Source organism: Panthera pardus, unplaced genomic scaffold (genome assembly GCF_024362965.1).
Source record: "Panthera pardus isolate Hobbes unplaced genomic scaffold, ASM2436296v1 HiC_scaffold_8, whole genome shotgun sequence".
Taxonomy (NCBI): Eukaryota; Metazoa; Chordata; class Mammalia; order Carnivora; family Felidae; genus Panthera; species Panthera pardus.
In genome coordinates this window covers 18,709,998-18,737,440 of record NW_026527013.1, presented here as the reverse complement: position 1 = coordinate 18,737,440, position 27,443 = coordinate 18,709,998, and the positions used below count along the sequence as shown (strand labels likewise).

Genomic DNA, 27,443 nt, shown 5'->3' with positions numbered 1-27,443 from the left:
TATTACTCAGCAATCAAAAAGAATGAAATCTTGCCATTTGTAACAACATGGACGGAATTACAGTCTATTATGCTAAGTGAAATAAGTCAGTCAGAGAAAGACAAATATATGATTTCACTTGGGTGGAATTTAAGAAACAAAACAGATGAACACAGGGGAAGGGAAGGAAAAATAAGATAAAAACAGAAAGGGAGGCAAACCATAAGAAAGACTTAAATACAGAACAAACTGAGGGTTGCTGGAGGGGAGGTGGGTAGGGGGATGGGCTAAATGGGGGATGGGCATTAAGGAGGGCACTTGCTGGGATGAGCACTGGGTGTTACATGCAAGTAATGAATCACTATATTCTGTTCTTGAAACCAATATTACACTATATGTTAACTGACTTGGATTTAAATAAATGAAAAAGGAAGGAAGGAAGGGAATAAAGTGAGGGAAGGAAGGAAGAGAGGGAACAAGGGAGGGAGAGGGAGGAAGGAAGGAAGGAAGGAAGGAAGGAAGGAAGGAAGGAAGAAAGAAAGAAAGAAAGAAAGAAAGAAAGAAAGAAAGAAAGAACATAATCCAGTCTAAAAAAAGAAAGCTGGAGAAATATAGATGAAACAAGATAGCAAAACACTGATCATGGTTGAAGTTGGGTGATGGGTTTACAGGAAGAGGTTCACCGTACATACCATCTTTTCTCCTTTTACATGTGCTTACAATTTTCATTTGCAGAGTGTTTACTGTTCCTAAGGACATCTACCCTAAAGAGCCAAAGGCCAGTGTACCCCAAAAAGAGGCCAGAATGACATGGCTGACCAGAGAAGAACAGGCCCGCAAAAGAGTTTCCTCTGCAGTGCACAGAGGATTCCATGGCTAGAGTGCAAGGGGTGGTTGCCTCTCCAGTCCAACCCAGCTCTACCACTACCTTCAGCTGACACCACCTCAAACCAGAGCTGGCAAGGTTTTGGCCTGGAGGGCTTAACACTGGCCACTCAAAGTTAGATACAGGGATTTGGAAAGTGGGCTCACAAGGCCATAAAAGGGGAGAAGTTCTCCCAGCAACATTCCTAAAACAAGTACACTGTCTTAGTTATTACCCTTATTTCAGGAGACAGAGTCAGGATCCAAAGGGTCTCACTAGATTGGAAGGGATCTCCAAGTACAGTGAAAGAAGACATAGCAGGGACCCATGCAGGCCCCCACAGATTCACACTCAGGTTGCACAAGCCCCAGATGGAGGGAACTCAGCCTTCATGCTGAGATGCCCAGCATGAGGCTGGACCAAGTGTGGGGTGTAGTGCTAGAGAGCACTCAGGAAGGTGGATGATGGTGTTCTTAGGCTGGCAAGTGAAGGCTAGTCATCCTTCAGATGGTGTCACTCAGTCCATGTGACATACTGAGCCCTGGGTCCTGTTCTCTGAACCTCCCTGTCTTCAAGATGTTGAGAGCTTGGGCAGGACATCCCAGGTCGGCAAGGGTCCCAGAATCACATCCCAGCACAGGAGCTAGAGAAGTCAAGTATAGAGAAGAACCTCAGAGTTGAGAAGGTGAGAGCATAGTGAGCTCCTCCTAAACCTGCGAGCAGATAAGCTGGCTGTGCCAGAGGGCAGGGCCAGGCCAAGAGACAGGAGGTGTAAGGAAGCCCATTTCAGACAAACCAAAAGAACTTTCCAACAATGGAGTCATCTGCCTAGAAGGGGCCAGAGGCCACTGATCACTGGGTGTTCACACCAAGGCAGAGCTCCTGCCTTCAGAGAACATGGAAGCAGACATGTTGGCATCCACGAGGGGTTGGATTAGATGCTCAAAATAAAAGGAGGGCAGAGCAAACACAACACCCGCTGAAGCTAAACCATGCTCCTGAAGGAAGTGGCCTCACATGTCAGACCTTGATGTTGGTGGAGACCTGGCCTGAGCCCACAGAACCTATAGAGCTGCAGGAGAAACCGCAGAGAGCACCACGTCCATCACCTCCAAATGGAGGACTCTATACAACTGCCCACTGGAGGGGGCAAACCAGGTGCCAGTGCACCTGAGGGATATGGATGGAACAACACTCAGGAGGCAAGCAGCCATGCATGGCTGGAAACATGGAGCCTGCATCAGGCTCCGCAGGCCCAGGTAGGAGCCTGGCTGACTTGCCGGCCAACCCAGTAGAAGGAAGCCAGTAGCTTTTCAAGAATCCCTTCCTGTGCAAGGCACCAGCCAGTCCCTCTTCTGGCTCCAGGCTTGATTGTAAGGTCATCTTGTCCACCCTGAAAGATCTTTGGAGCATGGAGGAAGAGCCAACCTCTTCATTTAAATCTCTTCTAATTAACCTAAAGGCTGCACGATGTACCTATTTTCTCTCCACAGTGGGGCTGAGGAACAGCAGGAAGCATCACCCTTCCTTCTTACTCATCTAACAAAAATAAGCTGTCAGAGATGGAGGGGACCTTGGAGAACATCTAGTTAAATCTCTCCTTTTACAGATGAGAAATAGTGAGGACCTACTATATGTACGGCCAGATTGGGGCAATGTCAAGATTGATTAAAACCTGAGTTTCTGACCCCTACCCAGGAGGCTTCCAGTATTCTTCATTCCCCACCCCACCCTATGCTGTCCTTTGTTCAAATGTCCTACTTCCTGATCCTCTTCTCATCCTCAAAGCCCTCCCCATCCTCTTGCTAAATTTTCCATCTTCTCGGAGCAGGAGGCAAGGAAGTGATGCAGTTCTCCAGCTGTGCTTGGTGTATGGCATTTCAGTTTGCTAAAGTCAGCTAGCTGGCTGTTCTTCTAAATCTCTCATATTAGGCCTCTGGAGTTCCCAACAGAATAAGTTAATGTTGTGAATGTGTTTTGTAAGCTGTAAAATACCATACAAATATATGCTCTACTATTTTAGAATATGAAATAATCCAACCCCTTCTAATCATGCGCTCATTTATCTTACCTCTGTGAGACAAAGAAAAAGCAGGAGCAAACTCTAATTTAAGGAAGTTCAGGGTAAAAATCGAAACAAGTGCCTCTTTCTCTCCCACCAGATTGGAAGCTCCTTGAGGGTACAGCCCATTTCATGCTCCTTCCTTTGTTCCTCACATTTCACCCAGGGCTAAGCATCTAGTAGGTATTCAGCGAACAGTTTCCTAAATACATGGATAAAATTTCACTGTAAGGGGGGCCTGGCTGGCTCAGTTGGTAGAACATGCGACTATTAATCTCAGGGTCGTGAGTTCAAGCCCCATGTTGGGTATGAAGTCTCCTTTAAAATATTTTTTTCACTTTATTTTTGTTAAATTTTTAAATGTTTATTTATTTATTTTTGAGAGAGAGAGACAGAGCATGAGTGGGGGGGGGGGGGGACAGAGAGAGAGGGAGACACAGAATCCAAAGCAGGCTCCAGGTTCTGAGCTGTCAGCACAGAGCCCAACATGGGGCTTGAACTCACAAACCGCGAGATTGTGACATAAGCCAAAGTCGGACACTTAACTGTCTGAGCCACCCAGGCACCCCACATTTTTCACTTTAAAATCCTCCTATTACTGGGGTGCCTGGGTGGCTCAGTTGGTTAAGCGTCCAACTCTTGATTTCCACTCAGGTCATGATCTCCCGGTCATGAGATCGAGCCCTGCGTCCACCTTCTCACTGAGTGTGGAGCCTGCTTAAGAGTGTCTCTCTCCCTCTCCCTCTGCCTCTTCCCTGCTTGCACTTGCTCCCTCTCTCTCTGAAAACAAACAAACAAACAAACAAACAAACAAATAAATAAATAAAATCCTCCTATTGCTAAGTAGAACTTAATTGTAGAAACTCTCACAACTACCCCCATGTACAAAAAAGGCAGACAACCCATATTACCTACCTGATACATTACAAATGTGTCAAATTTACAGGTGTGACTATCAGGGAATTTCCTTACCCCCCTTTTCTTCCAAAGCACCCAAATGCCTTACTGATTCTTCCAGAATCCTGGGAAAGGATACCTCCCTCCCTGAGCCAATGGCACTGGAGAACAACTCTGGGTCCAGGGGCAGTCCACTGGACTGGGTCCTGGAAATCACCTCTGGGTGATCCTTGTCTGAGATGCTGCTGAGGCTTTTGATCTCCTCAATGGTTGGGGCCAAGACCCAGAAGCTAACCTTTCTACTTCCCCTCAGGGAAAATTCACCTTGGGCCCTAACAGCAGCCCCACACATTTCAGGGGCAGCCAGCCTGCCCAAACAGTTCTGGATTTGATCCCAGGGTGACCTAGAGTTCTCTAGAGGCTCCTAATATGCCTCCATGTGACCTTCTTGCTAGAAAGAAGTGGGGGTACCAGGTAAGGGGTCTCTTCTAAAGCAAAGCTCTCTTAAGAAGCCTAGATGCCCATAAGAGCAAAGAACAGATGGGGAGATCAGAGCAGGGCTGTGACCAGCCTGGAGCTCAAAGTACAGCACAGATGAATCAGGGTGCACGCTTACCAGTTCCATCCCACAGGCACAGATGACCAGAACCTAATGTATATGACTTATGAGCTGAGGGCATGCCACGGGGCAAGAGACACCCACCAGAGGCCCCATCTGCAGGAAGGGAACCACAGAGAGTGGGACACCAGAATTCCATCTACCCTACCACAGGTACAACCCCAGAGGCCATGGTTCCAAGTCATTCCCCAGCTATGACCAGCTTCCACCACTACGCTGGTGACTGGAGGAGAGGGTCCTCAAGGCTGGAAAGGAGCCTAAGCAAGCAATGAAATATCAATGCCAGTGTGACATACCCCTGGCACCAACCGAGAGGCCCAGGCAGGAGTCCCCATATGGCTAGATTGTCCCAGCTCACCAGGAGGGCCTCAAGTCCTAAAGTGACACTTGGCCCTTGCTGTAGGCATGCAGGTCTCAGCTACCTTTTCACCATTGTAAAAAGTGAGTCCCCAGGCAGGAAGGATGAGTAAGACCTGGACAGACGGGGCCTACAGGAGCTGAATGGCCAGGCAGGTGGAGTGAGGAACAGGTGTGTGCAAAACACTGAGCAGAATGTCCATGGTGAAGCAGACATCCAGTAAGAGTAGTTATAACCGTTGTGACAGTTTTGCCAACCTACCTCCCCAGTCAGCCCCAGCCTGCTGCACATGGGCTACAGCTTCCAGGAACAGATTTCCCCTCAAATAGCCCACACATGGAAGGGCCTGTCTCTCCCCACTTCCATCACTAATGGGAAGAAAGGGCACTATTGAGACGTGCAGGACCTCTGAGAAGAGAGAGGGTTTATTGAAGCCCCAAACCCTATATCCTAGCAGCCTACTACTTAAATATACAGTGAGGGCTCCCCATAGCTGGGTGTAAAGGCATGACCCACAGGCTCTGAAAGCTTTGCCTTCTTAAACTCAGAACCAAACTTACTAAGAGAAAGGAGAACTTTAGAAAAAAAGAACAGAAAAGTGACCCATTGCAACATTCTTTGGCTCCCAAACTAGTCCAAGGTCTGGCTCTAGACCCTTCATGTCTAAAGACCTCAACAAACTCTTTTTTAAAAAGCTAGGGGCACCTGGGTGGCTCAGTAAGTTAAGTGTCCAACTTCAACTCAGGTCATGATCTCATGGTTTGTGGGTTCAAGCCCCACGTTGGGCTCTGTGCTGACAGCTCAGAGCCTGGAGCCTGCTTCAGATTCTGTCTCCATCTCTCTCTGCCCCTCCCCTGCTCACGCTCTGTCTCTGTCTCTCAAAAGCAAATAAAAAACGTTAAAAAAATTTTTTTGAAAGCTAGAATTTCGAGATGCCTGGGAGGCTCAGTCAGTTGAACATCTGACTCTTGATTTCAGCTCAGGTCATGATCCCAGGATTGAGGGACTGAGCTGTGCATCAGGCTCAGAGCTGAGCATGGAGCCTGCTTAAGATACTCTCTTCCTCTCCCTATGCCCCTCTCCCTGACTTGTGCTGTCTCTCTCTCTCTCTCTCTCCCTCTCTCTCTTTCTCAAATAAAATAAAATTAAGTAAAAATAAAATAAAAAAGCTAGAATTTCTTGGCCAAAAGAATGAAATTAGAATCTGAATGGCTTCTAGATACAATCCCAGCTTACAGTAAAAATATGGGACAGAGGGATATCTCAAATGACATCACAGAGACACAATCCGCATAACCCAGAATGTGAGAAACAAAGGACAAATGACAGTTCTCCAATCATAAACTGCAAGGGGGAAAAAAGAAAATGGCATCTACAGATTTAAAGAAACTCAAGAAATGTATCAAACAAATGCAATGTGTAGACCCTATTTAGATCACAATTCAAACAAACCAACTGGAAAAATAAATTCATAAGATAATCAGAAAACCTGAACCCTGACTGGATATTTGCTGAGATTAAGAAGGGACTGTTATTGGGCATCTGACTGGCTCAGTTGGTAAAGCATATATCTCTTGATCTGGGGGTCGTGAGTTAAAGCCCCACAAAGGGTGCAGAGATTACTTTAAAAAAAATAAAATTCAGGGGCGCCTGGGTGGCTTAGTCGGTTAAGTGCCTGACTCTTGACTTTGACTTCAGTCAAGAGCTCATGATTCGTGGGTTCAGGCCCCATGTCAGGCTTTGTGCTAACAGTGCAGAGCCTGCTGGGGATTCTCTCTCTCTCTCTCTCAAAATAAGTAAACTTAAAAAAAATTTTAAAAATATTAAAATTAAAAAAAAAGAAGAAATTGTTACCCTGTTTGGATGCAATCATGGTGTTGTGGTAATGTTCACACAAAGCCCTTATTTCTTAGAAATAGACACTGAAACATAGAAGATGAAATATTAAGATGTCTGGAAATGGCCTCCATGGGGGATGGCAGGTGAAGAAGATACAAACTTGACTAGCCATGAGTTGGTGATAACTGTGGCTGGGCAACGGGAACATGAGAGTTCATTAGCTTATTCTCTCAACTTTTATGTAGATTTGAAATTTTCCATAATAAAAAGTTAAAAAGAAAACAGATGGCCTTTCTTCCCCAACTTTTTTTTTTTTTTTTTTTTTTAGCAGCAATTTATTGGTCTTACTAATGCTGGGAAAAGCTGTATTTTCAAAGCTGCTCCTTTCTCCCTGACAAAAGATGAAAAATGGTTGCCCCTTTGGGTGAAATTTTGACATCATCACCATTCAGATGTTAGGTCACTTTAGTATAATCCCCATGGCATGCCTCCATGAGAATCCAGCCCTGGGGCCAAACGTGATCTCTAAATGACAAAGGGCCATTATTTCTAAACCTGGCAATTATATCCTTTCATTTCATCCTTACAAATTAGTCCCAGATTTTACTAGAGACTCACTGTTAGCTGATATAGTATAACAAGTCTGGTTAATCCCAGACCAGATATACTGTACCTGACAAACTTTTTATTTTTATTTTCTTATTGAGATAGAATTATGACAAACCCATTTTGAGAAAGGAATTCAGGATGTGGTTCTCAGAGCAGCCTCATTCACCTTCCAGCCCACGGGCAAGTTCTGTGTGCCAGCTGCCTTTGATTAAAGATGTCTCTACAATATTTGAGCTGGAAGTGAGTGAGAGGCAACCTGGGCATTGATCATGGATTTTGACGGGTAATGAGAGAAAAGCACCTCACCTGGTTTGCCCCAGCTCTCCTCCACACTCCTGCCCTTGGCCCCATTCTCACTGTTCCAGCCTATGTAGACCACACTCTTCATGCTGTCTCCTTCTCTCCATCTCTCATAACCCCACCATTTTTCCAGCATGCCTTAGATTTCTCCTTTGAGACTTGGCTCTGCCTCTCCGCTCTTCTCACTTGACAACCCTTCTATAAACACTGTCTATTTGGCATTTCTCAGACACTGAGCTGCTCGGACACCGAGCCTTCTCAGTCTGAGCTGCTCAGACTGAGACTCCATGATTTGGCTCTTCGAGAGCTGTCTGACCAACCAGACTGTGAGGTGCTAGAGGACAGGGGAGCATCGTATACCCTTCCAGACCCTCCACAAAGCCCAGAACAGTGCTTGCTCTTGATACTAGTAAATACACCTTGGCTGTATTGAGTGAAGATCAATTTGCAAATGTCAGAACATGTAAAGTCCACAGGGCTGGTATAGATTACACAGGTTGCCACTGGTTTATGTGGCTCCTTTGTGCAATTTTTTTTAAAGATGCTTTCTGGGGGCGCCTGGGTGGCTCAGTCGGTTAAGCGGCCAACTTCGGCTCAGGTCACCATCTCGCGGTCCATGAGTTTGAGTCCCGCGTCAGGCTCTGTGCTGACAGCTCAGAGCCTGGAGCCTTTTTCAGATTCTGTGTCTCCCTCTCTCTGACCCTCCCCCATTCATGCTCTGTCTCTCTCTGTCTCAAAAATAAATAAATGTTAAAAAAAAAATTTTTTTTTAATAAAAAAATAAAAGATGCTTTCTGGGGTATTGATAAAGTTTCATCTTGAACTGGTGGTGTGTCATGGGTATATATATATATTAAATCCCATCAATCTGAGCACTTCACTGTACAACAGGCATAAAAATAAGTGAATGAATGAATGAGTGATAAGGGTCTTTTTCTCTAGGAGGATGAAGCCCACACCAGGGCATACAGCTCAGAGAGTAGAGTTTGAGACAGAATTCAGCCTTCCCTGATTTGGCACTTCTTGAGAAAGGCACAAGCTATATAACTGTACATGTGACCCTGAGACCAGAAACAGAGAGCCCCTGGCCTTGAGGAACTATCCGATGCCCAAAATGCCATATCATCGAAATGGGCTAAGAGGTAGCACTGTGGGTGTGGTGGTGCTGCTACTTAACAGCATTCAAGTCAGGCTCTTCCATCATAATTGGTGGAACTGTGCCCTCACAGCGCCCAAGTCAGCTCAGTATGAGGATGAAAAGACTAATTCTGGGGTAGTAAGGGGTGATAATGCAACAGGAAAGAGCCAGGAATCAACTTCCCCAGAACCTCAGTTCCATTCCCCTGTGGGGTTAGCAAAATGATTTCCCCCTTATGTGACCCTCCACCTACCTCTATGAAGCTTCCCACCCCTCAAATTCACAAGCTTGCTTGAAACTATGCCGCTGCTCTTTCCTGAATGCCCAAAAGCCTATGCCACGGGGCTTTTTCTTCATCAATGGGCCAATCTATTCAGCAGCATCTCTGAACAGAACATGCTAAATTTGGCATCAGGTACCTGAGACGCTCTAGTGAGAAGTAGAAGCCATTCTAATGCTGAAGGAGAGACATACCATGGAGGTGCCACTCATCTCAGATTCTGTAACAAGCTGACTATCAGCTGGAGCAGTATATCCTGTCTCCTAAGGGGCTTTGGTCACCTGAGCTTTGGTGACAAGTAGCCAGCTTGCCCTGAGCTTGACAGCCATAGGACCTTAGCACCACAGGCCCATGTGTGAACCTTGCCCACAGCCAGGAGCAATATTATGTGACTGCTAAGTGGAGCAGGAGCCCATGGTTCCCCAGAATGCACAGATGGGATAGAAATGAAAGGAATTGGAGGAGTAGACACCAGCCTCCTTCCCGTCCTTCTGAGCTGCCCAGATCTTTCCAAAATCTCATATGCTTGGCTCTGCAACATCAGATAAACTATAAACAGAGCATCCTGTTTGGTTACCAGAAGAGAAACGTCAAATTCCCCATACAGAGAACTACCAATAACAAGGTGTTTTTCCATTCATCTGGAGACGCCTTCCCTTGGACAGAGAGCTCTATAGCCTGGGTGAGGCTCCCTCAAGCTAAAACTCAAACAGCAGCTCAACACGCAGCAAAATGGACAGTATTTGCAGTGCTAAGAACCATATGCTAACCAACTGCATTACTGTAATAGCTAATGTAAAATGGGCAAATTTCCCCTTTAAAGGGGGTGCTCACAGGCTGGCCTGTCTGTGTCAGGTTTCAGGCTATTAAGACCCTTTCATTACGATTAGTTGTCTAAGAAATGACTTCTGAGGAAATAAACACATGAGAGGCACAGTTGGGCAGCCAAAGAATCAAAAATTATGCTCCCTCACAGTTTATGTGTTCCCACACAGAAAAGCCAAGGCAAAATTATCAGCAGACTCTCATGGAGCCAGAAGCACGGCACCCCCCACCCCCTACCCCAGGTTTTTCTACTCCCTAGTCCCATTTGGTGGAAAGATAATGCCTTCCATTTTATCCTGTTGTCTCTTTGTATCTTTCCTGAGTTTTCAGTCTACTAATCAATCTATCATATATTGGCATTCCCTTCCACTGCATTCACTACCACTTGAGTGTTTTTGTAGGACTTCAGTTGGCATACATTTTAAACAAGCTGGTTTCACAGTATTTGATCAGATATGTTCTGTTGAAAGCATTCTATGTGGGTTTCCGTTTTTCCCTGGTTTTGAGGTGGTAATGGAAATCATAAGGCAACAGGAACGTATTTGGTGATAGATGATTCAATAGCATTTTTGCCTCACCCCCAGAGTGTTTCACTAAACCTTGGTGAAAGCACATGACCCTGTTTGTATTTTGAGCCTAAATAAGTACTTTTTGGTGTCTGGTGGCATTTTTCCTTCCTCCAAAGGTGATTATGGTGACTAAATGCCTGAGAAAAGCGCATGACCAAGTTCATGGTTCAACTATTTCCTTATCTCTCTGTTTCTCGCAGTGACACTTATCTTCCCTGACAGCCAGCCACTCCCATTGTGCTCTTTCCTTGGCCCAACACAATGGACACATGCAGACACCAGCAGACAAGGAGGACGTTTTCCATCCCACTGCTCGCCAGTGCAGAGGGACTAGGCTGAGGTTACATAAGCCCCTCCTGAGCCCAGCGTTGGGGGGAAGCAAATTTGGGGTTCGTGACGGAGTCATGGTCTGCAGGCCCCGACTGACCCTGCGCTCACTCACCATCCTGCCTTACCAAGGCAGGGCGGATTGAAAAGGAGGGCCACTTCCCGCGACCACCAGACTCACGACAATCTGACTGGGTTCAAAGTGTGGCCGGACGTCCGAACCTCGCTGTCCAGACTACATCGAGGGGTCGCGGGCTCCGGCCCCGAACTCAAGCTGCAGCTACCCCCCCACCACCACCACCACTCCGGGCGCCCCGACGCGCGCTTACCTTCCGGGACCTGGGCCAGGGCCCGGGCCGGGGCCTGGGCCAGGACTTGGGCCCGGTGGTCCTGCGGTCGTCCTCTCCGCGCCAGCAGCGGGGAGCTGTCCGCCGCCAGCAGGTGCTGAAGGCGGCTTCCCTGCGCCGGGGCCGGGGCCGGGGCCGGGGCCGGGGCCAGGGCCCGGGCCTCCGGGCGGCAGTGGCCCGTCGCCAGCGCCGCCCTCCAGGCTGGCCTCGTTGCCCATGGCGGGCGGGCGGGCGGGGTCGGGGTCGTGCTGGGCCCGGGCCGGCGGCTCCCGGGCGGCTGCTCACACGCTCGGCGCCGCCGCCGCCGCCATCTCCCAGCTCGGCTCGCGCCGCCGCTTGCTGCTGCGCATGCGCATGCGCGGCCCGCGCTCCCCTTCCCTGCACACGCCTCCCCCCAAACCCCCGCCTCCCGCGCGCGCGCGCGCGATCCAGCCAGGCTGCGAGGACGCGTGTCCACAAGCCGGCGGCGGGGTCGCCGGGAAACAGCCACCGCGCCAGCGCATGCGCCCTCCGAAACCGACACAGCCAGCGTGTGCTACCTGGAGCCTAGCGGGGGTTGGCGGTAGCGTCCCACACTGAACCAGGATGGAGGGGCACCTGCCACGAGAAGCGGCCCTGAGGGCGTCACGCCGTGCCCTGTCCTCGTGCCAGGGGCACTTCCTGACACGGGAAACTTGGAAGTAGAGGCTCTCCTTTGGGTAACCTCGGTTACCAGCCAGCCAGCCGGCTTCGTGGGGACAGGCCTCAGAGACGGGCCACAGAGTGTGGCCTCAGAGAATGTTTAGGAGTTAGACAAGTGAACGAGGATGTTCAGAGGTCATGGAAGGACGGAGACAGGATGGTCGGCGATGGGGCCGGATGGTGAGGGTCCTGAAGGCCAGCTGGGGGAGTGGAGACTTTATCCAAATGGCGATGGGAACTATTTGGAATTCAAGCTGAGGGCCTGGTCCCATGGGACAGGAGTCTCAGGAAGTATCTCTGGGAAAGGTGGAGGGTGTGTCAGGACTGGCCTAAAGCCAGATGGAAGGCCTCCTCGGTAGGCCCTAGGACAGTGACCTTGAGGATGGGAAAGAGGAATTGATATTTCTCAGAGGCCTTGAGCTGTGGCTCCCGAGACTGTCTAGATGAGAGGCTACAGTCTGCTTCTGCATTAACCTGAAAGCTCACCAAATTACTTTTCTGTTACCTCACTTTTACAGATTTCAGTATTTGCATGCTACTCAGGATGCTCTGCCTCATGGCTTCTCACACAAACCTTTGCTTTCCCAAGGGTGAATATTTCCTAGAAGATGCAGACTAAATTCCAAACTATTCCTGGCTCCATAAATCATGACTGTGTAGAAGAACCCATTTAATTCTCCTAATGGTGAGGAATATGTCACATGGGATATCAGCAGTTCTAACCTCACCTGGAGTAATCTGAGGATCCCAGTGAACACTGATAGCCAGGCAGATGGACAGACCTTGGCCAGACCTTCCCCATGCACTCTTAGTTGCTCTTCCCAGGCCTTAGGATGGAACTTCCATGAAGCCTGGACTCCCCAACTTCCTGACGCTGACTGCCTGGAATGATGAGGGCCTCTCTGCCTGTGTTATCATGGCCCTCACTGTGTTTCCTCCTGGGTTGATTCATCTTTATGAGTGTCTGATGACTACGTGTGCACATCTAGGCTCCCCAAGAATCCCCATCTCAGCTCTGCCACCTCCCAGGTAGGACTTAGACAACTAACTTAGGCTTGCCAACCTTCCATTTCCTAGCCTGCAAAGTCATGATAATATTAGCCTCTCACACAGGGATTGTGAGGGTGAAGTGGCTGATGTAGTTAAAACACAAAGTCAAGTGATTGGCATACACATAACCAACTTTATTATTAGTTGTCTCGGTGGTGGGTGGTCTGGGATTTGGGGGTTTTATGCCATACCTTCTCTCCTGGGGAAGAACACGAACACAAGCACTATGGGCAGGCCAGTGATCTCACCTTGGCTCAACCCAGGCTCTTCTGGCTTCACAGACACCAATCGGTGTGGTTTGGGCTACTTGGAAGTGGGGGAAAGAAGGATGTTTGTTTTCTATTTTTGTAGAAGCCAAAGGAGCTATGGCTTTCCAGATTTAAATCAACATGCCCCTGGTTCCAGTGGGGGTAATTAGCCCTACTCAGCCAGCAGGCCTAGGGAGTTGCTCTCTTCAGAGTGGATTCCTAGCTGTTAGCAGACCTCTAGGGTCTCTGCTGCCTTAGTGACAAAGGACACAGTACAGTGGACCCAGGAGGACCTGGAAGTGTGGGTTAGCGGTGCCCCTACCTTGCATTCAAACTCTCAGTTCCACTTCCTCTGAAAAGCATACCCAGAAACATGTCTGTTCTGTCCACATCCAGCCCTGGCATTCAGCCCAGGGACTCCTGCTGGCTGTGGTATGGTGCTGGCCTCTGGTTGTCTGGACCTCTGATTCAGTCTCCCATTTTAATTCACTGTTCAGGGGCTGTTTTCTTCCCCTTGACCTAGAGCAGGGGCTCCTCAACAGAAGGACTTTGTCTGACTTGTCCTATCCCCTGCGCTGGGCTTCAGTGGGGCCTCGGGGGCTAATGGTTGGGCTGGGTTCTCCATATAACTCTGAGCATTTCCCTCACCTGAACTTCTAAGGGGTTCACCAGCCACCAGGCTTAAAAGCACCCCAGAGGGATCTTTGGCTGTAGCCCTTGTAGCACCACATTTAGGTTATTGATGTAATAAGTAACAGGGAGGGTGCTAAGACTGGGTCCAGACTTTCTCCTGGTGGAGGGGTCATAGATGAGCTGTCTACACTCACCTAGGAAAATTCACTAGGCTTAACTTTATGACTAGTGAACAAACAAATCTCTCAGTTTGTGCAAACCAGCTGTGTGGTGTGTCTGGTACCATTCCTTCCTGGATCCAGTTGCTTCCCAGCCTGGAACAGGATGCACCTAGAGGCCCTGCAGAAATTTCCCAGCCCCCTAAACTTCACTTGCCAAAGGTATCTTCTTCCCACTTCACTGTGACATGTGACACATGGCAGTAATTTTGGAGAAAGGACAGATGGGAAAACAGTCATTTCTCATGCCATAACAGAACTGATGGATGGATACACGTCCACTTTCTTCTTCAGTCTGTGCTCTCAAATGCTTGTGAAAGACTAGAGGGAAAAGGGAATCCGTAAAAAATCCATCCAGGTAGGGAAAGGCCCAGTCAGAGCCAGCTCACTACTGGGATTTGCGGAGATGCTTAGTCATGGGAAGGCAAATCTTGGGAGAATGAAGAGAGGCGCCTGGATGCCAGCTGGACCACAGGCAAGGCAACATGCAGATGAGCCCCAGGAAGGTAAAGAGGGGCAGAGTGCAGACTCTGGGGCTTCTCTGCTTCCCCACACACGGTCCACTTCACCCCAGGCGGCTACTTTTAGTGTGGCAACCTCCACAGGGAGGTTCAGGACCCAAAGATGAAGATGCTGCCGAGAATGAAGAAGAAGGCAAACTATCGCAGGCTTCGGATTATTCCAGAGAGGCTGGGAGAGCTGGCTCCTATCTACAGAGCCCCTGGGCTCTGCACTCTTCTTTTTGTTGTGCTGCTGCTGCTGCTGCTGCTGCTGAGGCCTGTCTCCCCTCCCAAAGAGAGGCAACCCAGGAATGTGGCTCCCTGTCCCCAGTCCTCCTCTGGGATGGAGAAACAGCACTGAAGAGGAAGGAAAGAAGCCCAAGGAAACAGAGCATTTCTCCACTGGCTGAGGCTTGTCAGCACGACTCACTACATGAGGAATAAAGCAGCTCCCAAGCAAGCCTCAGGCTGGTATAAAGCTACAAACAAGACACCTGCTCTTCGCCCTGCTCAGCAGCCCACCTAGGCTGGCCTGGACAAACTTGTTTGTATACTAAGGTCTCCAGCTGGCTGTGGTAGAGTAGGAAAAGGGAACAAAGCTGGAAAGTATAGAATTTGCTTGGAGTATTGTCTGCATAATTCCTTTCCTGTCGTAATGTGCAAATCTTTATTTGCGTTATGTGCAAAAAGCCAGTAAAAAATCATCAGAAATGTTTACCACCAGCCTAACCCCACCGCCCATGCATTGCTCCCAAGAAAGCTAATTAAGCCCCATTGCTATTAGAGTTATGTGCTTCCAAAGGCTTGTTATGACAAGAAAAAATAACGAAGACACAGTTTCTCCAAGTTATAAGCGTCCAAGTCAAAACATGCTGCTTTCCTTGCCCCTCGGCACTCCCCCAGACAGGCCTCCAGGCTGGCTTTGCCTATCTCATTAATGCGTGCATGCACTCATCCCTCAGCCAGTGCATAAACAACTCCTTGGTGCCAGGTCCAGAGAAGACTGAGACCTGGCCTCAAGGAAGTCAGTTGATAGGAGAGAGACAGGCACACAAATAATTTCCCATAAAGGATACAAAATGCTGCCTTGATCCCTACTGCAATCCTTCCCACTAGGATCCCAGTTCCCATGTAGTTCCCTTCACCTACCTCTGTTCCGTGGATAGGAAGGTGGGTGCAGGGGTGGGGAACAGGCCCAAGTGGAGAGTCATGCTTATATGTCCTCTCCTAACCAGCTCACATGTCCTCCCACAGGCAACAGAGGTTCAGACTTCACCCCAGACATGACTCAGACAGTGCAGGGGAATGGGCAGCTTGCTCAGCCCCTCCATCAGACTCTGTTCCACATGCCTTCGGGGAAGTCTCTTAGACAGTACCCTAACTCCTGACCCCTGTGTGTCTCTACTATGACAAACCCAAACATATTACTGAGAATCACTCTTTACCACCAGAGACTTCAGTCTTCAGGACCCAGCCACTCTCTCCACTGAGCTTCGTCTTTGTCCCGATCAGAGTAGATTGTGATAGGGCTTTTCTGCCCTGTCATCTTTAAGGAGTACCCAGGAAGCTTCCAGGAACCACCAAAAGAGTTCCTGCCTTCCAGGAAAGATGGACAGAATGGGGCGGGGTCTCTGATGGTGAAGAAAAAGCTTGGTGACAAGTTAAAAGATCCATAGTCTCTTAGGCCTCTGCTAGACTGGGTGATTTCAATTCCATGAAGTTTAAATTCTAGTTAAATTTGGTACTTTTGAGCCCTAGGACAAGGATGGCATTATTCTAGCTCCAGGATACAGCAGAAAGCAGGAATGTTGAGCCTCCTCTACCCTCACTGAGCTTGCAGTCTCCAAATCTGATCTTTATCTGGCTGCTCCTCAAACCAGGCCCTGAACCTGGAGGTCATCACTGCTGACCCTCAGTTCAGGACCACTGTCCATCCTTATAGCAGTGAGCGTGGCCAAAGAACTGTGAGGACTGAATCACATTCGGGCATCAGGGTTGCCTGAGGAGAGTCCTCCCTGACTCCCCCAGTTTTGGGAAGCAGCAAGTATCAGTTGGGCAACAACATCTGGGTTACCTCTGCTAGTTATGTATTAATAACTCTTCCAGCTGGGAGGCCTGGCATGGCCATTGCTTTCTGTGAAGATGGTCTTTCTGACAGCTGACAGTGTAGACTGAGGAATTCCTAGTAAGCCTAGACAGAAGACATTGGCTGTTTGCCACCAAAAGAGCAGAAAGGTCATGTGTTCAGCTGAGCCTCCCCAACCCTCCCATCTTTGCTTACTCCAACCAAGCCCACCCCTATGACTTGATCTGCTCCAGGGATCTTCTTGGGGCTCACAGGATGGCTATGTCCCTCTCCTAGGCCTGGCTGGCCCAAGGCTTCACTGAGGAGGCTGGATGTCCAGAAGTAAGCTGATAGGCTGCCTTGAGCCAGGGCAGGGCTTAGGGGCACGATGGTTGCTGAGTCAGGTCACAATGGATGCCTCCTCAGCCTCTCATTTGCACGCCAATCGCTGTATGAGACACGAGAAGGCAGAGCTGCCCAACACCTAACCAAACGCTTGTACACCATGTGCTCTTCAAACAAGAGGAGGACTCCATCCCCCTCAGTATCCCCCAAGCCCAGCTCCTTGCCCAACCCAACCAGGCCCATGTTCCCTGAGGGTGAGTTCGTCCAGGACAAAGCTGATCCTCCCCAAGCACATCCAGAGCCAGGCTGCTGCCACCTCCCAACAGGATGTCCCCACCCCTGCCTCACTACCCAGGGCCTTTCTTCACCTTTTGCGACAGAGGTGCTGAGGGAAGTAGGCAGTGAAGTGAGAAGTGATCCCTGGAAAAGGGGCTGGCCTGACCTAGCTCCCAGCCATCTCCAAAAGTTCCAAACTTGGGCTCCACCCTCTACAGACTGAGGTTGTGACACCATGAGGAAAGAAGACTCCAACCCTAGGAACCTTGGCCAGCTGCCAACTGGATGTTCCCAGATGTCTTAGTGTGTACCCAGGGCTGTGGAAGCACTTTGCCTAAGGTATTCCCTGGGGCTTCAGGGTGCTCCTACTCCAGGGTCAACCCAGAGAAAGTCAGTCATCTCCTGCTCCATCCCTGTCTGCTTCTTATGTCAAGTGGCAAGTGGGGGACCCCCAACCACGCAACTGAAGATGCCCTACTTCCATTCAGGACCCTCTCAGACCCCATAGTACTTTTAGGTTATGCGCTCAGGAGCTCTGAGGCTGGAGGAAGGGGTGACTTGGGAAGCATCCATTGAGCGCTGAGTCCTACTGTGTGCAGGCACCACACACAAAACCACACACACACACAAAAAAAAAAGGCAAGGGAGTGCGCAAAAAAAAAAAAAAAAGTGTACTTTTTGGTTCCTGTCTACGTACATCTGAATTCAAGGACCATCCCGAAGCCTGGACCCCAGATTCGCACCTCCTATTCCCTGCCAGATTCCCTTTCCGAAGGAGAGCGGCACCGGCAAAGGACAGGCTCAGGACCCCGGCTATACTCGTCCCAGTGTCTTCAGGGGCTGTGCAGTGGTGGCTGAGTGAAAAAAGACAGACCGGTAGTACCCCGGTCCGGCCGCTTCGTTTCTGGCCTGGGCCCTGCCCATAGCCCCGCTCTGCCGTGCCCTCCAGTAGGCTATAGTCCACTCTGGGGCCGCCTCATCTCGGTTCGAGGCGGGGTTCTGCCGGGTGCCCCCCGGGAGGCCTGAGTCCCGCCTACAGCCTGCCAGGCTTACCCCGGCCTCTGGCGCCACCTGGTGGGAGCCCTTGGGCACCGTCTGCCTCCTGGGCCCAGAGCGACTGGCGACGACTCCTGCGACTCTGGCGGGCTCACGTGAGGGTGAGGGAGCCTGGAAGCCACAACGAAGGTTGAGGGCAGCCCTCATCACAGCCCCGAACCAACCTAGGAGCACGGAACCTTCCAAACGGACCAACTTCGCTCCATCCCCGCTGAGACTTCAGAGTCATCTTCACCAAAGCTGGGGGCAGTAGAGCTAGTGAAAGCCCCAGTGGCCAAGTCTCATGCTGCCCTCACCCCAGGCTGCTCATAGGCGGGCCCACCGCAATCCCAGCAGGTGGGAACCCCCCCGCTTCAAATGCCTTGCCCTATCTTCTCTGGGTTTTCTATAGGGTTCCCATAAGGGAAATGGTACCCAGCACCTTCCAGTGGGGTGGGAGGAGACTTCAAATAATTATTTGCTGCCCTACAATATTAACAAAATTTTACAATCAGAAAAAAAATTGTTTGAACCAGTGTTGAACCTGCCTTGCACTAGCCACAGCACCTGGATGCTTGTCTTCTTTGGGCCTTAATCACCTTACCTCATGATGGTGATCAAGAAGGTAAGCAAAGCAGGAAAAGAGTTAAGTCATTAGTCCACTATTATTATTAAGATATAGTGATCTATAGAGAGGCGTGATCCTCACCCTCAAAAGACTGGCACTAGAGGGGGGCCTTCCATGCTTTAGAGGAGCTGGGAAGGGCCTCTCCCAGGAGCTTGTTTAGCCTGGGAACAAGTGGAGGCCAGGCTGGGGGCTGCAATAGGATGAGTCATGTGGAGTCTTCCCACTATACTAATGGGTATTCTGGGCTGCCCAGGAACTCCTAGACATCCCAATATTTCCCGCCAACAGCCTTGGGCCAGGCCTTTACATTGGGAGAGAATGCAGATCTTTCTAGCCTCACTTAGATTCTGTCCCTTCTATAGGCAGACGTGTTTGGAGTGGCTCTTTATCCTAATTCCCAGGTGTCTCAGAACCCTTTGGAGATCAGCGCTGTCCCCCACCTTACAGATAAGGAAGCCAGGCCAGAGGGATCCCAGGAACTTGCCCTTGGTCAGAGGCAGGTGGGAAGGCAGATTGCTGTGGGTCTGTCCCCTCCCCAACTGTGTCCCCTCCTTCCTGCCCCTTTCTTCCACCACCCTGTCTCCAGTTCAGAAGACCTGAGTACAGTCCCACTCCTACCAAGGAGTTAGAGAGACTTTGCGGGAGTGCTGGGGAGCAGGGATCTTCCAGTCCAAATATCAGATATTCCCAAAGAAGAAGCCAGAGGACCTTGTGGCTTCTCTTCTTCCTGACCCTGCTGACCTTACCATTCTCTGCTGAAACCAGGGATCCCTTTGGTTGAATTCAGAGCAGTGAGTCCACTCATAACCCAGTGGCTTCAGGTTAAACATTAAACAGAACTTCCTGAGGCCAAGAGAGCAAGGGCAGGGTTATTTCCTGGGCCCCTGCTGCTAGGACTAGGGGGTGAAGCATGTGTCCCTGAACCAGGGACAGCCTTTTCTCGCACTTATCATTGTGGTATTCCACAAGTAGTTGTTGGAACTCAGTTCCACCTACAGTGAGACTGGTCTCAGTTCCAAGTCTTAAAGATTATGAGCAGAGAAACAGCCTGGGGGCTATAGGTGGAGATAGTGAGGACCCCAGGGGACAAGCAAGCCCAGAAGAGGTACCAGCTGTTCTGTGACCAATGGCCCCTGATCCTGCTACTGGACACAGCTGCTATGTCCCCTGCTTTCCACACCCTGGGCAGTGTCCCAGGACAACCCAGCCTTTTCCTGGGCACTGAGTCATGCTAAGCCTACCCAGCTGGTCTGTCCATCCCGGGCAGGGCACATAGGGGCAGGCCCCCAGTATCTCTGGGCCCCACCAGGGCATAACAGTGTGGCCAGAAACCATTCTCCCCTTCTTCCCACTAAAAAGTGAAGGCCAAACCTGCCTTGAAACTACCTAGGAGACTGGCCAGCCCCAAGCCCACAAGACAGTTGGGGCAAGAGCTGGGGTGGCATTGCAGGGGGCTTACTCACTCAGGGGCAAACAGCCTATGACAGGCAGGACCTTTCCCACCATCCTACCAGATGAGGAAGCTGAAGCTCTGCTCACTCAGGCATTAGAGGGGCTAAGGAGGGCTCATGTGTTAGCAGAGCTCTGGGGCACACTCTCACCCCTCCCAGGAGCACAAAAATGGTAAGGTTATGGAGGCTATCAGGTTAGCTGCTCGAAGACCACCTCCAAGTCCTCTGAATGGGCGTGGATGGGTCCTCTCTTCCCTCTGCCAAATGGACATCAGTCCCACACCCCATTCACATCCTAGAACAATGTAGGGGCCAGGGAAATAGATGCTTGGAGGCAATGGCATTGTAATAAAGACACTGCTTTTATTTAGTTTGATATGTTTCTATACAGAATGCAGAAAACACATCTTAAAATCATATAGAAGGAAATAAAAACATGTCAGTGGTTGGTGAACACTTGAATGCGAGATTGGCTCTCTGTCTCACAGAGTCCAACAGCCATCGCCAGCCCGGCGCTCAGGGGAGGAGGCTGCCTGCAAGGGCATTGTTGCTGTTGTTATTCTGTTCACTGCCCCATCGCCTCCAGTTGCTATGGCAACAGGCCATTCTGGGCCAGCCACATCTCTGCGTGGCAGTGCCCGATGGTGGGGTTGCTAGGAGCAACGGAGCTGTTTGGAAGGCCTTTCAAAGCCCTCACCTGGAACACTGGGAATTGTTTATTTTTTGACGAGGTCATCAAAAATAATCTCACCAGGTCAGACCCTGCTTGTGCTCCTGACTCTAGGCAGTGGGGAAACTCTGGCTTGGATCAGGGCTCAGAGGCACGAGACCCAGTCACCAGAGGTCCACTGAGCCCTCATCAACAGGCTCCCCCAACTGGGGCACTGCTCACTTAAGTACCCCACCAGGGGCTGAGCAGGGGAGAGAGGCTGGGCCCTGTGGGAAAAGGTGCAAAGGGAATGCCCTTCTGAGAAGGGCAGGCTGGAGACCCCTCCTCTCTGACCGGCCCTCCCCTCCTGAGGCAGCACACACAAATCCTCTGCAAAACTGTCGATATGGCTTAGAAGTGGCTGCTCGGTTTGCAAAGGGAGCCTGGGTCCACCCACCAGCCTTCGATCCCGGAAGGGAAACATTATTGCAAAAGGCATTCCTCCCTAAAAGGTACCCAAAATAACCCTTAGACATCAAGAAAAGTCATGCTCAAAATGGTTTCTTCCAAAGGAGGAGAATCAAAGCAGAGTGGGCACCCCTGAGTCATGGGACAGAGATGCAGATGGACGGACGGACGTTCTGCTAAAAAAGGCAAAAGAAGCCCAGTGTAATTCCAGAATTTAAACTGTTACGAAAAGAAGGGGAAAAAAAATCAAAATGAGCAAAGCCGTCAGTTCCATGGAATCAACACTAAGAGCTTGTACAAACTGCTGTAAGCATCACCGTTTTTAATCTTTTTTTTAATAAAACAATTTGAGGCTGTATAAAAACTTTAGTAAAAAATTAGCTTTGAGAGCCCACAGATTTTTACTATGAACTATTGCTGGCACTCCTCCCCAGCCACCAGACCTCTCCCAGCCCAAGGCCCGGAACTGGAGTGCCAGAGAAGAGGGGTGGGGTGGGACAGGGTGGGACAGGGTGGGGCTGTGGACTGTTGGGACAAAGCGGCCAAGGTCAAGTGAGGAAAGAGCATCACATGACATAAAAATATTGCATCTTCACCAAAATGTCCCCCACTGAGTGTTTCAGAAGCCATGATATTCCTTTTAGGAAGGGGAAAAAACACACAGAAGAAGGGTAAAAGAAAATAGGTTGATGTGGTCGAGTCCCTCGACCTCCCCAGCCACCCCGCCACGAGCAGCTGGCCCACCCTGGAGCACCTAGGTTGGGGGCCACGGCCACCACTGCCTCTTAGGAGTCCTCTTTCCATGGAAATGAAGACCCCTTGGTGGGGGGCCACCAGCGTGCATGGGGTAGGGGTGTGGATGTCCACGGCCAGGAGGCCCCTCCGGCTTCCAGCCCCTGGCAACAGCGGGAGAGCAAGCCCAGCACCAGGACCCTGGCCCCAGAGCCAGGGCCAGGAGGCCCCCAGTCAGGCTCCGGGGTATCAGAGCAACCAAGTTTACATAGTGTGAAAAAATAGGATTCCTTTGATAAAAAATACTGTCCCTTGGTCTTCTCTAAGTTTGAAACACCCTGGGAGCTTATTTTTAGCAAAGCAATTTCCCATACCCACCCAAAAATTATACATACAAGTTTAGGTAAACAGCAGATTAAATGTAAAAACTTAACCTTAACTTCTGAAAGTCCTTTGAATTTAATCTTTAGCTACTGTTTTCCATGTTACATCCTGCAGCTAGACACACGTGAATAGAAAAAACAGTACAGTTAGTGTTAAAGGCAAAACGCAGAGAGCCGGGAAGCTGCCCGGCACTGCCTGCGAGTTCATTCACGGCTCCGCTTCATCTACCTCTACTCCAAACAGTGCTTTCAGAGCCAGCCATCAAAACCGCAGCGAAGAATTTTCTATGAACAAACAAAAAGCTGTTAGGCAAAAAATAAAAGTAAAAATGTCCCCAAAGCCTTTCCAGCTGCTTTGGGGTTTAGGAGGACCAGAGAGGGCGGGCTTGTCCAGGCCTCGCGTGTGTCAGTGTGTGCTAGGTCAGGTGTCGGCTCCCAGTGGGCGATGGTCTGCAGGCCACCGGTCTCCACAGACAACACCGTGTTGTCTCCAGGGCCCTGCCCTACCCCTGCCTCCACCCAGGCGCTTGTGGGTTAAGGGGGCACGTAGGGAGGGGGCGACCGGTATGGGGTCATGTTCTTGGGACGAGAGCCCTTGCCCTCCAGGGGGGCCGTGAAGGGTGGGGGGGGCTGGTAAGGAGGCGCATTGGGATCCTCATCCCGCAGGGGCGTGTACTCTCCCACGGTGTCCTGGTTCAGAGGAGTGGTCTCGGGCACGCTCTGGTTGGGGTACTCAGGAGGGGGGAGAGGGGCTTTCTCCTCCTGCAAGATAAGTGGCATGCTGGAGGAGGGTGGTGGCTTGGAGTCATCCAACTCGTCTGCAAAGATGATAGGCACCCCCTTCTTGATGAAGGTGGCCTGGTCCTCGAGGGTGAGCTTGCCCTTCCGCTTCTTGCGATAGCAGATCATGGCAATGATGCCAGCGATGAGCAGGATGGCTGCAACCACCACGGCTGGAATGACCGTGTGCAGGTAAACGTCATCCTCACTGCTCTTCTCAGGGTCCCTATCCGGCACGTCTGTGGGCGGTGCCTCTGAGGGCACCCTCTTGGGTGGTGCCACAGGGATAAACTGTAGATGCCGGCAGCTGCCCGAGCCTGTCACAGCAATGCTCGTGGCCTTGAAGTCAGGCTCCAAGGCGTTGGAGAAGGCAGCCCGAGGTTTCCCATCATCTTCAGCAATCCTCCGGCTCAGCCCCATGATCCGCTCCTTGGGGCAGGGCTCCAGGGGCAATGTGTTGTTGGTCCACTCCACCACGATGGAGCCCCGGGTGATATTCTGCAGAGTGATGGTGCTACAGTTGCGGTCCCCAAAAGCAAAGGCTAGCTTCTTCACCAGGGCGATCTTCTTGTGGATGTCATTCACCACTGGTGCTGGGTCACCCATAAACTTGGCCTTGAACCGTGCAGGAGCCCTGTCTCCTTGAGGGCGCTTGTGGACATGGATCTCAAAAGCATCCACAGCTGATAGGCCCCCTTTGTCTGTGGCATGCATAAAGTACTCGTGCTTGCCCACGTGGTTGCTGTCAGGCAGGCCATACATGAGCTGGCTGTTGCTGTTGAACTGTACCCAAGACTTCTCACCTACCAGCTGCTGCTCCCGAAGCTTCAGAGTCAGTTTCAGCTTATCAGTGGTGGTGTCCTCATTGTCATAGAAAGTGTCTGATGGGATCTTCACCTCAAAGTAAGTGCCAACCCAGGCATCGACCCTGTCGATATGGTTCTTGAGCTCTGGCCGTTGGTTGGGTTCTGCTCCACGGGGAACCCCACTCGTGGTGGTGCGGATGCGAGTAGGCGGGGAGGCAGTTTCCAATCTGGTTATGGGAGCTTTGGTGGTGACCCGTGGCACCGGGCGGGGCGTCCGTGGCTTTTTGGTAGGCCTTCGAGTTGTGGTGGTTGAGGAGTCAGTAGAAGGCGTGGCTGGTTTTGGTGTGGATATTCGTGGCTTCTTGGTGGTAGTCGTGGGAGGGGTGGCGACTGCCGTGGGCTCCACATAGCCAGGAATGGTCATCGTTGGACGGATCTGGCCAGGAACTGTGGTGCCAGCTTCTGACACCCGAGTGGGCTGGATGGGGCCTAAGGTTGGGGTCTGAATAATGGCACCTCGAGTCCGAATGGTGACTGTGGGCTTTCCAGGAACAGGATCTCTGACTGGAGGAGCCATGGTCTCTGTTGGAGGAGCAATGGCTGGAGATGTGGGGGTAGGCACAATCCTGGATGGTGGCTCCTGGATGGCCGTGGTTGGAGGCCCAATGGCAGTGACAGGTGTGGGTGTGGCATGGATCTGCCTCCGGATGCGTTTGGGAAGAGGGGGCTTCTTGTTGGCTATATGCCAACCCACCACAGGGTAGCCAAGCTGGGCGGACATAGTGCCCTCTCTGGCAGGGGCCTCCACACCACGAATATCAGGCACATTGTTCTGGTTCAGGGAGCAGCCCAGCTTCCAAGAGAGGAGGGCCCCATTCTCTACCACCTTTTTCGCATTTCCTGGGCCAGCCATGAAGGCTGACATGTCAAACAGTCTATTATTCACCACTGGTACCAACTTCATGTTGTGAAGCTCCACTTCTGAGAAGCTCTGCATCCTGTGCAGGAGGTCAATCCTTTGCTTTGGGGTCATCTTGGTGAGGTCAGCATCCAGAATGACCGTCAGAACAGTCACAGGCTCATCGGCAGCACAGGCAGATGACCCCACCTCAGCAGGGTCTGGTGATGCCGCCCGCACAGACTGCAGCTCACAGTGGTCTTCAGGGTATACCTCAATAGAGAACACGCTGGAGGTCTGGGGAACATGGCTCCCATTGGCCCCCAGCCGTGCAGTGCTCACTGAAATGTAATGCACACCCTTATCGGTATCAAGAGGGAGGCCCTCCAGGGTGTGGCTCTGCGGGTCCCAGTGCAGCCAGGATGGCAGGGCCTCCTTCCCCGCTGTGGACACCTAAAAGAGATACCAGCATGAGTTAAGTGGTACTGTCAATGAATAACCTGACAATGATCACAACAGTTCATCACGGACCCAGCCTGAATTGTGTGACAGGCTTAAGGTAGAATTGAGAATTTCTGCTGGGGGCGGGGGCAACTCCTCTCCTGGAGCTCTCATTCACCTGTCACAAAAGACTGGGGCTGCCAGATAGGCTAGCTTGGAATGCACATGATTTGCCCAAGGCCACACTGTGGGGAGACAGCAGTGGTGGCACTCAAACACACGTCTCATCCCAGAGAGCAGATGCCATGGAGCTCAAGAAATGTTGCAGGTTTTTACAACAGTGATATATACCCTGCCACCTACTTACCCACTTGGCTTGCAGAATCAGGTGCGAGTGTCTTATCCCTCAGCACTCCTTTCAACCTCATCTCAGCCTTCTCCCTGCCCTCTACAGACACAATTTTGCTCAAGTCGTATGCCCTTCCTGCCCAGGGTGGAAATGCATGTGGGCCTGGGTGCAAGAGACAGCTCAATGTCTCCAGATGCCTCAACTTTACAACCACGTCAGTGGGACGTGCGTTCAAGTAGAGTGGGATGCATTTGGGTAGCAAATACAGTTAGCGGTATCTAATGTTTGGTGTTTTTTTCTTAAAGTAGGCTTCACACCCAGCACAGAGCCCAACGCGGGGCCCAAACTCATGACTCTGAGATCAAGACCTGAGATGAGACCAAGAGTTGGACGCTTAACCAACTGAACCACCCAGGTGCCCCTGTATATAATGCCTTAATTAACCCTGCTTTTTAAAACTCAAGAAAAATTGCAACACTCAGGGTCAGGTACTGGAAACAATTATTCTGGAAGTGTTTATCAAAGATTCCAAGGAGCTCTGGCCTAAGGGAGAGTTCTATAGTCAACTTAAGTTTGGGAAATCTACAGAACCCATGTCTGACCTTGGAGAGCCCAGTCACAAAGGCAGGCCTGAGGAGCTCACCCCTTATTCCACCCAACAGCACCTCCCAGGTGCTCCTATTTTAGGGTAGAAGTCCTTTTCTAAAGGGGCATGACTGGTAATAATCAAGGTATGCAAAGGAATGCTGCCAGAGAAATTTCAACCATCAGTTGACAAAGGGAAACAAGACTTGCCTCTTGCCCAGGCCCTATCCACAATTACTCTCACCTTTGGGAAACACCTATTCCTGCCCCCAATGCCAGAAAGGTGGCACCCACTCTCTGACCTAACCAAAGGCACTCTTAGCTCCACTATACCATTCCACTAAGCTCAGAGACAACACTGGCCAACAGACATGTCTTACTGCTAGCCTTGGCACCAGGAATTGTCCTTCATGGCCATTGCTTGTCAGCAGAGGGATAATAAAATGTTTCTCTTCCCACAGCAGGAAGACCAGAATCATGCCTGCAGGGCTCCATAGGCGCTCTGGTTCCTCAGGCTTCCTCCCGCCAAGAGTCAGGTACCTGATTGGGAAGGAGACCCAGAGCTCATACCTGATCTTCCCAGCCAGGACCCAGTGTTCAGGCAGCATGTCATTCCACCAATCTTATCAGTGACCAGATACTTACCTCCCTATAAACAGATTTCCTACTTCCAGCAAAAACCCATGAGAAGACATCAGACATTATTAGAAGTTACTATTATTGGGGTTGTCCTTTACTGACTGCTGTCTGAGCCACTGAGATTACTGAGGGTATATGAACAGCTTTTTTCCCCCCCCAATGTTTATTCGTTTTTGAGAGAGAGAAACAGAGTGTGAGTGGAGGAGGGGCAGAGAGAGAGAGAGAGCAGGACACAGAATCCGGAGCAGGCTCCAGGCTCTAAGCTGTCAGCACAGAGCCCGACGCAGGGCTTGAATCCAAGAACTGTGAGAACCTGAGCCAAAGTTGGCCGCTTAACTGACTGAGCCACCCAGGCGCCCCTGTGAACAGCATTTCTTTTGTGACCACTATCTAATTAATGCACCACTAAGAACCCCCCTTCTTGTCCTTCACCATCCACTGCAAACACAGTGGTAAAATATCTGAAATGGTAAAATATCTGTAAATATGGGTAGCTTGAAATCCATGAAAAATGCTAAATATATTTTTCCTTTAAAATCTTTTTTAGCTACAAAAATACTTACTTCAAA

At 50.4% G+C, this 27,443-nt stretch overlaps 2 protein-coding genes and 1 non-coding gene across 7 annotated transcripts in view; 1 reads left to right on the top strand and 2 right to left on the bottom strand.

Moving 5' to 3' along the window:
* Positions 1 to 11,394, bottom strand: part of BSN (bassoon presynaptic cytomatrix protein) — a 92,764-nt gene extending 81,370 nt beyond the window's left edge. For both annotated transcript variants that reach the window (XM_019416824.2, XM_019416823.2), the window contains exon 1: positions 10,997 to 11,394. In XM_019416824.2, coding sequence (XP_019272369.2) covers positions 10,997 to 11,232 — 236 coding nt within the window. In that variant the 5' untranslated portion in view covers positions 11,233 to 11,394. The remainder of the gene's footprint in view (positions 1 to 10,996) is intronic.
* Positions 3,143 to 3,215, top strand: TRNAN-AUU (transfer RNA asparagine (anticodon AUU)). Its single transcript has one exon. It is a non-coding gene; the product is annotated as a tRNA-Asn (tRNA).
* A 9,093-nt stretch (positions 11,395 to 20,487) lies between the features above and the next one.
* Positions 20,488 to 27,443, bottom strand: part of DAG1 (dystroglycan 1) — a 70,255-nt gene continuing 63,299 nt past the window's right edge. For all 4 annotated transcript variants that reach the window (XM_019416821.2, XM_053896743.1, XM_053896741.1 and 1 more), the window contains one exon: positions 20,488 to 25,313. In XM_019416821.2, the coding sequence (XP_019272366.2) occupies positions 22,911 to 25,313 (2,403 nt within the window). In that variant the 3' untranslated portion in view covers positions 20,488 to 22,910. The remainder of the gene's footprint in view (positions 25,314 to 27,443) is intronic.